The 11,424-nt window shown below is 44.0% G+C and overlaps 1 protein-coding gene and 1 non-coding gene across 3 annotated transcripts in view; both read right to left on the reverse strand.

Annotated features, from left to right (window-relative positions):
• The window catches only part of LOC122565446 (neurocan core protein-like), a 251,842-nt gene that overhangs the window by 144,300 nt on the left and 96,118 nt on the right, over window positions 1–11,424 (reverse strand). For both annotated transcript variants that reach the window (XM_043721435.1, XM_043721436.1), the window contains exons 5-6: window positions 6,824–6,951; window positions 1,103–1,396 (exon numbers count right to left, since the gene is read on the reverse strand). In XM_043721435.1, coding sequence (XP_043577370.1) covers window positions 1,103–1,396; window positions 6,824–6,951 — 422 coding nt within the window. The remainder of the gene's footprint in view (window positions 1–1,102; window positions 1,397–6,823; window positions 6,952–11,424) is intronic.
• On the reverse strand, window positions 3,071–3,143 carry trnaf-gaa. Its single transcript has one exon. It is a non-coding gene; the product is annotated as a tRNA-Phe (tRNA).

An 11,424-nucleotide genomic window follows, 5' to 3' on the forward strand; every position in this document is an offset into this window, starting at 1 on the left:
TTCCACCATATCCTCTGGCAGCTCATTCCATAAACGTACCACCCTCTGCTTGAAAAAGTTGCCCGTGTACCTATATAACAAGTGTATCTCTATAACAGTCGTACCTACATGACAAGTGTATCCCTATAACTGTCTTATCTATATGACAAGTGTATATCTACAACAGTCCTACCTATATAACAAGTGTATTTCCATAACAGTCCTACCTATATAACAAGTGTATCTCTGTAACAGTCATACCTATATAACAAGTGTATCTCTATAACAGTCCTATCTATATAACAAGTATATCTCTGTAACGGTCATACCTATATAACAAGTGTATCTCCATAACAGTTGTACCTATATAACAAGTGTATCTCTGTAACAGTCATACCTATATAACAAGTGCATGTCTATAACAGTCCTACCTATAGAAGAACTATATCTCTATAACAGTCCTACCTACATAACAAGTGTACCTCCATAACAGTCGTACCTATATAACTAGAGTATCTCTATAACAGTCTTACCTATATAACAAGTGTATCTCCATAACAGTTAGAGTCATAGAGTCATAGAGATGTACAGCATGGAAACAGACCCTTCGGTCCAACCCATCCATGCTGACCAGATATCCCAACCCAATCTAGTCCCACCCGCCAGCACCCGGCCCATATTCCTCCAAACCCTTCCTATTCATGTACCCATCCAAATGCCTCTTAAATGTTGCAATTGTACCAGCTTCCACCACTTCCTCTGGCAGCTCATTCCATACACGTACCACCCTCTGCGTGAAAAAGTTGCTCCTGTGTACCTATATAACAAGTGTATCTCTATAACAGTCCTACCTATATAACAAGTGTATCTCTGTAATAGTCGAACCTACATAACAAGTGTATCTCTATAACAGTTGTACCTATATAACAAGTGTATCTCTGTAACAGTCGTACCTACATAACAAGTGTATCTCTATAACAATTGTACCTATATAACAAGGATAGCTCCATAACAGTTGTACCTATATAACAAGTGTATCTCTATAACATTCCTATCTATATAACAAGTATATCTCTGTAACGGTCGTACCTACATAACAAGTGTATCTCTGTAACAGTCGTACCTCTGAAACAGTAGGCATCATACTTTGACCCAGCATCAGGAAACCCCGTCCTGTTTGGGAGTTGGTAAACCGTCCTGACACCCGGCATATCTCCGCCGCAGTTTCTTCGAGGAATGTTAATGGGGTAACGCACACTGCCATCTGCCAGCCAGCCAGCGTCACACTGATCGAAGCCCTGATTCCAGGCCATGTACAGTTGGCCAGCAGTTGCTAGTTGAGCTCCCTGCATCTGGCATTGATGCATAGCCTCAGTCAGGTTCAATTTCAGAGTGGTCGTCTCATGAAATACATTGCCTGTGAACACATGAAAAGGTATTGTCAGTCATTGTAGCGACTAATACTTGACATAATAGAAGGCTATTCTCATCGTACTTCGCAAGAGGCACTTTATCTGACTGATATGGGCCTTCGGGCATCTCCCAGTCTTCACTCATGGACCGTCTGGTGCGTGAGCCCTTAATGGAGTCACAGCTTGATGTTCTTTTTCACTTTCTGTCATTGGGAAGCAAAGGAATTGTCTTAAAGGGGAGTTATTAAAATAAAATTTTCTGCAGGGGAAACGTTCACTCTATTCGCTACAGAGTGGCTGGAGTCTTATCGCCTACAAGATGTACTTCAGTAACTCACCCTAGTTCCTTGAAATGCACCTTTCAAACCCATGACCTCTACCTTCTAGAAGGACAAGGGCAGCAGATTCATTAGAATACCACAACCACCCACATGTTCCCTTCCATGGCACTCAACCTCCTGACTCGGAAATATGATACTGTTCCATTATTGTTGCTCGGACAACATCCTTGAACTCCCTCCGTAAGAGCATGGTGGATGTAAGATCAATGCTTTAAAAAAGCAAACAGATGTCCTTAATTACTGTTAAGGTGTCTCGCTTGGGAGAACTGAGATCAGATCACTGTACGGGCGCAATCACTGGCTCAGTTCCTGTTGCCATCACTACAGGATTTGAACAACGCTGAGCAAGGCTGGACCCAAGCTGGGACTCCGGCCTTGGTGAAGATGTTGAGAACTGACTTCCTGGTCTACAGGAAGGCTACTGGAAAGTGGTAATTGTACAGAACATGTTGTACAGATTAACAAGTATGAAGTCTTTCAATGATGCCATGCACATAATTGAACCAATTAGAAATCCCAAATTGCAGATTTGGTAGGGGGATTGAATGTCTCAGATTGTCTTGTTTGACATCATTGGAAGACATAAAGAAATTTTGCATGTAAAATTCAAGGTCCCTGTACTAAAACCTGATAATATCTCATTCCCAGAAATCACTAATATTTGTCAAAACTTTCCACACTGAGTCAGAAATTGATGAACTTAATTACCTGTTCCTGGGCCATAACGACTGTCTGACTTAATGACACTAAATCATGCTTACAAGAGAAAGAAATTTCTCTTGCAACTCTCATGACATCAGGACACCCCAGAGCGTGCTTTTTGCAGCCAATTAATTACTTCTGAATTGTACTCACTGGTGTAATGAGGGAGGCAATGATGAGTCATTATAGTGATATTGTCAGTACATTAGAAATCCAGAGACCCAGACAAACCAGGGGACCTGAGTTCAAACCCCACCATATCAGATGGTGGAACAAAAACAGAAATTGCTGGAAAAACTCAGCAGATCGGGCATCATTAGATTAGATTATTTACAGTGTGGAAACAGGCCCTTTGGCCCAACAAGTCCACACCGACCCTCTGAAGAGCAACCCACCCAGACTCATTCCCCTACATTTACCCCTTCACCTAACACTACGGGCAATTTAGCATGGCCAATTCACCTAACTTGCACATTTTTGGACTGTGGGAGGAAACCGGAGGTAACCCACGCAGACACGGAGAGAATGTGCAAACTCCACACAGACAGTTGCCTGAGGTGGGAATTGAACTCAGGTCTCTGGCGCTGTGAGGCAGCAGTGCTAACCACTGTGCCACCGTTCCGCCCATGAAGTTTCTGCCAAAACCCAGGATCAAATCAGGGACCTTTAGATCTTCAGTCTAACGGTCTCCCAACTGAGCTATTTCGGCGCCTCATCTATGGAGACAAAGCAGAATTAATGTTTCAGTTCTGAAGAAGGGTCATGAGACCCAAAATACTAACTGTCCTTCCTCTGTACCTTTCTTTGAAATAAAATATACCATTGTTCCTTCAGCGTTGCTGGGTCAAAACTCTGGAATTATCTCCCTAACAGCAATGAGGGTCTACTGACAGCAGACAGACTACAAGATGGACTGCAATGAGCAAAAAACAAAGAACAATACAGCACAGGCACAGGCACAGGCCCTTCAGCCCTCCAAGCCTGAGTTGACACATTTTCCCCTTCCATACTAAAAATGTCTTCACTTACAGGATCCTCTATTCCTTTCCTAGTCACGTATTCGTTCAGGTGTTTCTTGAATGCTGCTAGCAGTGTTTCTGCTTCCAATATCTCCTCTGGCAGCATATTCCAGGCACTCACCAGCCTTTGTGTTAAAAACTTGCCTCGCGTGTCTATTTTAAACATCCTCCCTGCACCTTGAACCTGTGTAATTGACCCCTTCACCCTAGGAAAGAGCCTCGTACTTTCTAGTCTATCCATGCCATTCACAATCCTATAAACGTCTATCAGGTCGCCCCTCAACCTCCTGCGCTCCAGTGAAAACAAATGCAGTCTATCCAACCTTTCTTCATAGCTAAAATGCCCCATACCAGGCAATATCTTGGTTAACCTCTTTGACACTCTCTCCAAATCGTCCACATCTCGGACTTTAAGCTCGGACTTTTCTTTCCGGAGAGAAGGAGGAAGAGAGGTGACCTGATCGAGGTATGGATAGAGCCAATAGCCAGAGACTTTCCCCAGGGCAGGATTGAATGGTATGAGGGGTCATAGTTTTAAGATATTAGGAAAAAGGTATAGAAGGGACGTCAGAGGAAGGTTCTTTACGCAGAGAGTTGTGAATGCATGGAATGCGTTGCTAGTGGCAGTGGTGGAAGCAGAGTCATTAGGGGCATTTAAGTGACTGCTGGACATGCACATGGATAGCAATGAGTTGAGGGGTGCGTAGGTTAAGTTATTTTATTTTACATTGGGATTAACCCTTGCACAACATCGTGGGCCAAAGGGCCTGCTCTGTGCTGTACTTTTCAATGTTCTATGTTCTATCTTCAGGTTCAAGAAGGCAGCTCACCACCACCTTCTCAAGGGCAACTAAACATCAGCAATAAATGTTGGCACAGCCAGCCCCCACGTCGTATGAATGAATAAAAATCAGTAGAAAACCATAGCAGCCAATTTGTACACAGAAAGATCCAACAAACATAAAAAGGATGACAAGCAAATGATCTGTTTTAATGATAGCGGTTGTGGGATAAGCATTGACCAAAACACTGGGAGAACTCTCATATACCTCTTCAAAACTGTCCTCAGGGGATCACTAGTGCGGATGGGGCTTCCGTATAATGTCCTGTCCATGTCCTACCAAGTGTCTGACAGAGCAACATTCCCCCAGCCTCGGGTCTCGGTTGAAGCCCTTGAAATGGAACTTCATCCCGTAACCATTTCGCTGAGAAGTGAGAATGTTTCAACCAATTAGACGTAATTATGAGATTTATCTAGGGCCTATAGTTTCAGGCAGATGTGAAATGATTTCTTGTCAAGAAAATCACTCTCAGGCAATATCAGGCTTCTGTGATTGGGTGCACTGAGGCACATAGCCCCCTGGTCCATTTGACACGATACAGAGAGTCTTTGATCAACATTTAATTATCTTGAAGCTTAAGAGTGAACACATGCTGCTTGTTTGGATTTGACTTCCCCAGGCTGAGAGGGGGAAGGAGGTGGCCCTCATTCACATGGTAGGTGTCTATCTGTGGGCTGATCAGTGACAGGTCAGCATCTTGGTCGGTCAAATTGTCTCAGGACAGCTACAACACATTGCTCTACAGTTGTGATTACGAGTAAGGTGCAGTCTGCAAATCCCCCATAATCTAGACTCGCACTCCAGTGCAGTGTTAAGGGAGGTGTCACCAATCGAAAAGGGTGTCAAGCTGAAGTCCCTTGTACTCCCTCAGGACAAGATAAATGTCCCATTAGGAAGATGGGGAGTTCACCCCGACAATACGTATTCATCAATAAACATTAGGAAAACAGCTTCTCGGTTTGCTATCACGGTGTTATTTCTGGGAAATTGCTGTGTACAAATTTGCTACGGTGTTGCTCATATTACACTGCTGACCATTCTTCAGAAGTATTTCACTGACTGTGAGATGCTTTGTGTTGTCCTGCAGGTTTGATAGGTGCCAAGTAAATAAAAGTCTTTCTCATCTGAGTAACACTATGTGGTGCATTTTAATTTGTCCCCCTTTACTCTGTAATATTTAGCATTTGTCATCTCACAGTCAGCCTGGCCCAGTTCAGACAGAGCTGCAGATGGATGTCAGCAGTCTGGTAATGAGACAGAGTGGAGGTCTCACAACAACTTACTATCCCAGTCGGAATGGGGAACCACTAAAGTCACCACACCACACGTACAGTCCAGCAGCACTTTCCAGGTCCCATCCAGGGCAGAACGGCAGCTCAATGGTTAGCACTGCTGTCTCACTGCATCAGGGACCCGGGTTTGATTCCAACCTCAGGTGACTGTCTTGGTGGAGTTTGCACATTCTCCCTGTGTCTGCGTGGGTTTCGTCCAGGTGCTCTGGTTTCCTCCCACAGTCTTAAACTGTGCACGTTAGGGTTGATTGGTCATGCTAAGTTGCCCATAATGTTCAGGGATGTGCAGGCTAGGTGGATTAGCCATAGGAAATGCAGGGTTCTAAAGATAGGTTGGGGAGTTGGGTCTGGGATGGATGCTGTTCGGAATGGACTTGATGGGCCGAAAGGCCTCCTTCCGTATAGGGATTCTATAAAACAAACAGCTGGCATGTACAAGTGGCTTGTCTAAGCTTCAAAGACAAGATCAGCAGTGCACGGAGGTGATTACAGCTCAAAGTTAGGTGTGAAATGGCTAAATAAGAGGAACTGAACATTGGAAATAAAAGTGACAGATTTTATTGCTCTTTTCTGGCATCTTTCTCCTTGATTGCTCTAAACACTCCCCAAGTACAACACCCAATAACAAGCACATTCCCTTCCCAATAACTAAATTATTTTTCTTAACATCCATGTAGCAATATCTCTCTACCAAAATATCAAAATAATGGCTGCATTATTTGCAGTGCCTGGGGAAGACAGTGATGTAGTGGTATGAATGTCATTGGCAAGTAATCCAGAAACCCAGGCTAATGCATTGGAGAAATGAGTTCAAATCCCACCATAGCAAGTGGTGAAACTTAAATTCAGTCAATAAATCTGGAGTACAAAGCTGATCTTGCTAACAGGAACAATGACATCCAGCAGCAATTGCTGTAAAAACCCATTGGGTTCATTAATGCTCTTAAGAGAAGGACCTGTCCCCGACCCAGTCTGGTCTACATGTGATTCCAGACTCAGAACACTGTTGTTCCTCTGAAATGATCCTGACAAGCTTCTTAATTCAAGGGCAATCAGGGATGAAAAACAAATGCTGTTCCTGTCACTGATGCCCACACCCAATTTCCGAATAAAGACAAACAAGACAGGAGGCCGGAGGTGTCAATGTGCACAGAAGAATTAAATGGAATGCTTTATATTCAAGCTCCTGGACCTGATTTCTCACCATTTTTGAACTAAGCAAAAACTCTGACTTGCCTTTAAGTTCTTTGATATAACAGTAGACATCATACTGCTCACTAGGATCTCGAATTCCATACGTTCTGATGCCAGGGTATTCAAATTTATCTCCATAGCAACCAGGCCTTGGTGACCTAATCGGGTATCTGTCAAAGATAAATTGATCAAATTTAATCTTCAACTTCAATAATTCGCCTCAGTGCAGTTCCACATTGAACAGTACCTGTTCGTTTCTTGATAAAGTATAAAGCACATGTCAACTCTCACATGTTTTAGTACAAAGGGTTTGTAAATTCATTCCAACCACCTAGCCCGATCTGTTGGCAGCTATTGAGCAATGATAAAAATCACCATTGTCTTACCTGCTCTCTCGAGACAACTGGTAGTGAGGAGCAGGAGTGGGGAGAGTGGGTTTGGATGGTGCGGGGTGTTTCCATGAAGGTGTTCACAAGATTCCAGTGAGGGCTTGCAGCACAGAGACTTCCAAGTAGGTTTGGATGAAGAAAGCTTTTTTTAGATTAGATTAGATTTGCTACAGTGTGGAAACAGGCCCTTCAGCCCCAACCAGTCCACAACGACCCTCCAAAGAGTAACTCACTTAGACCCATTTCCTTCTGACTAATGTACCTAACACTATGGACAATTTAGCTTGGCCAATTCACCTGACCTGCACCTCTTTGGACTGTGGGACGAAACCGGAGCACCCGGAGAAAACCCACACAGACACGGGGAGAATGTGCAAACTCCACACAGACAGTCGCCCAAGGCTGGAATTGAACCGGGGACCCTGGTGCTGTGAGGCAGCAGTGCCAACCACTAAGCCACCTTTACACAAAGCGGTACAACATTAGCTACCCTCCAATCCGCAGGAACTGATCCCGAATCTATCGAACTCTGGAAAATAATCACCAACGCATCCACGATTTCTCGAGCCATCTCCTTCAGTACCCTGGGATGTAGACCATCAGGCCCCGGGGACTTATCAACCTTCAGACCTAACAGTCTCTCCAACACCAATTCCTGGCAAATATAAATTCCCTTAAGTTCAGGTCCTTCAGCCATTGTTACCTCAGGGAGATTGCTGTGTCTTCCCCAGTGAACACAGATCTGAAGTACCAATTCAATTCTTCTGCCATTTCTTTGTTCCCTGTAATATATTCCCCTGTTTCTGTCTTCAAGGGCCCAATTTTAGTCTTAACCATTTTTTTGCCTTTCACATACCTAAAAAAGCTTTTACTATCCTCCTTTATATTTTTGGCCAGTTTATCTTCGTACCTCATTTTTTCTCTGCGTATTTCCTTCATGAATAAAGAACACCATGACGACTTAAATCCATATTTACAGAACCATTTTCTTATGTGGCAGAACATTATGTAAAGGAAGCCTGGGGGAGGCAATGGCCTAGTGATAGTATTGCTGGACAGTTAATCCAGAGAGCCAGGTAACATCCTGAGAACCTGGACTTTAACCCTGCCACAGCAGATGGTGGAATTTGAATTCAGTAAACGCCTGTAATTAGATTAGATTACTTACAGTGTGGAAACAGGCCCGTTGACCCAACAATTCCACACCGACCCTCTGAAGAGCAACCCACCCAGACCCATTCCCCTACACCTAACACTATGGGCAATTTAGCATGGCCAATTCACCTAACCTGCACATCTTTAGACTGTGGGAGGAAACCGGAGCACCCGGAGAAAACCCTCGCAGACACGGGGAGAATGCGCAAACTCCACACAGACAGGAGGCAGGATTTGAACCCGGGTCTCTGGCACTGTGAGGCAGCAGTGCTAACCACTGTACCACTGTGCCACCCATGAAACCTTTGATGACCATGAAACCTTTGTTAATCGTTGAGACAACCCCGTGACCTTTCGGGAAGGAAGCTGCCATCCTTACTTGGTCTGACCTACATACGCCTCCAGACCCACAGCAATGTGGTTGACTCTTAACTGTCCTCTGGGCAATAAATGCTGGCCTAGCCAGTGACTCCCTCATCCCATGAATGAATTTTTTTAAAACCTCCTCCACCTTATAAATTAAGAAACCAAATGTTGTCTTTCAGACAAAGGTTTCCCTTTCCAGTCTGAGCTTCAATCTTGTGATAAACCTGAGCTTTTATGAACATAGAACATAGAACATAACAGCGCAGTACAGGCCCTTTCAGTCCTCGATATTATGCTGACCTGTGAAATTGATCTGATGCCCATCTAACCTACACCGTGCCATTACTACCTATATGTGTGTCCAATCCCCATTTAAATGCCCTTAACATCGGCATGTCTGCTACTGTTGCAGGCAGGCCGTTCCATGCCCCTACCACTCTCTGAATAAAGAAACCACCCTTGATATCTGTCTTAGATTTATCACCCCTCAATTTAAAGCTATGTCCCCTCATGTTAGCCTTTACCATCCGAAGAAAAAGGCTCTTACTGTCCACCCTATCTAACCCCCTGATTATCTTAAACATCTAGATTAAGTCACCTTCTTCTCTCCAACGAAAACAACCTCAGTTCCCTCAGCCTTTCCTCATGAGACCTGCCTTCCATACCAGGCAACATCCAAGTAAATCTCCTCTGAACCCTTTCCTAAGCTTCCACATCCTTCCTAAAATGCGGTGACCAGAACTATATGCAATATTCTAGGTGCAGCCTGACCAGTGTCTTGTACAGCTGAAGCATGACCTCATGGCTCCGAAACTCAATCTCCCTACCAATAAAAGCCAACAGACCAAATGCCTACTTAACAATCCTATCAACCTGAGTAGTAACTTTCAGGGATTTATGCACCTGGACACCGAAATCTCACTGTTCATCTACACTGCCAAGAATTTTACCATTAGCCCAGTACTCTGCATTCCTGTTACTTCTTCCAAAGTGAACTATCTCACACTTTTCTGCATTAAACTCCATTTGCCATTTCTCAGCCCAGCTCTGCATCTTATCTATAACCTCTGTAACCCACAACATCCTTCAGCACTATCCACAACTCTGCCTACCTTATTGTCATCCGCAAATTTACTAACCCATCCTTCTACGCCTACATCCAGATCATTTATAAAAATGACAAACAGCAGTGGCCCCAAAACAGATCTTTGCAGCACACCACTGGTAACTGAGCTCCAGGATGAACATTTCCCATCAACCACCGCCCTTTGCCTTCTTTCAGCTGACAAATTTCTGATCCAAACCACTAAATCACCTTCAATCCCGAAACTCCATATTTTGTGCAACAGTCTACCGTGGGGAACCTTATCAAACGCCTTACTGAAATCTATATACACCACATCAACCACCTTACCTTCATCCACCTGCTTTGCCACCTTCTCGAAGAACTCAGTAAAATTAGTGAGGCATGGTCTACCCTTCAACAGTGTTGACTATCCCTAATCAAATTATTCCTTTCCAGATGATTATAAATCCTATCTCTTATAACCTTTCCCAACACCTTACCCACAACTGCTCACTGGCCTATAATTACCAGGGTTGTCCTGACTCCCCGCCTTAAACAAGGGAACAACATTTGCTATCCTCCAGTCTTCTGGCACTACTCCTGTCGACAATGATGACATAAAGATCAAAGCCAAAGGCTCTGCAATCTCCTCCCTGGCTTCCCAGAGAATATGAGGATAAATCCCATCCGGCCCAGGGTCTGATCAATTTTCAGATCTTCCAAAATTGCTAAAACCTCCTCTTTGACAACCACTATCCCATCTCATCTAATAGCCTGTATCTCCGTATTCTCATTAACATTGCCCTTTTCCAATGTGAATACTGACAAAAAATATTCATTAGGTGCTTCCCCTATGTTCTCAGATTCCACACACAACTTTCCACTACTATCTTTGATTGGCCCTAATCTTACTGTAGTCATTCTTTTATTCCTGATATACCTATAGAAGACCTTAAGGTTTTCCTTGATCCTACCCACCAACAATTTCTCATGTCCCCTCCTGGTTCTTCTTAGCCCTATCTCTAGATCTTTTCTGGCTAACTTATAACGTCCAAGCCCCTAACTGAGCATTCACACCTTACCCTCACATAAGCCTTCTTCTTCCTCTTGACAAGAGCTTCAACCTGTTTAGTAAACCATCACTCCCTTTCTCGACAACTACCTCCCTGCTTGATAGATATGTACTTATCAAGGACCTGCAGTAGCTGTTCCTTGAATAAACTCCACATTTCAACTATGCCCATCCCCTGCAGTTTTCTTCCCCATCCTATGCATTCTAAATCATGCCGAATTACATTGTAATTGCCTTTCCCCCAGCTATAACACTTGTCCTACGATATATACCTATCCCTGCCCATTGCTATTGTAAATACAACCAAGTTGTGGTCACTATTGCCAAAGTGCTCACCTACCTCCAAAACAAACACCTGGCTGGGTTCATTCCCAAGTACTAAACCCAATATCGCATTGCCCCTTGTTGGCCTGTCTACATACTGTGGTAAAAACAATGACTGCAGATGCTGGAAACCAGATTCTGGATCAGTGGTGCTGGAAGAGCACAGCAGTTCAGGCAGCATCCGACGAGCAGCAAAATCGACGTTTCGGGCAAAAGCCCTTCATCAGGAATAAAGGCAGAGAGCCTGAAGCGTGGAGAGATAAGCTAGAGG

The sequence above is a fragment of the Chiloscyllium plagiosum genome, chromosome 31 (assembly GCF_004010195.1).
Source record: "Chiloscyllium plagiosum isolate BGI_BamShark_2017 chromosome 31, ASM401019v2, whole genome shotgun sequence".
NCBI lineage: Eukaryota > Metazoa > Chordata > Chondrichthyes > Orectolobiformes > Hemiscylliidae > Chiloscyllium > Chiloscyllium plagiosum.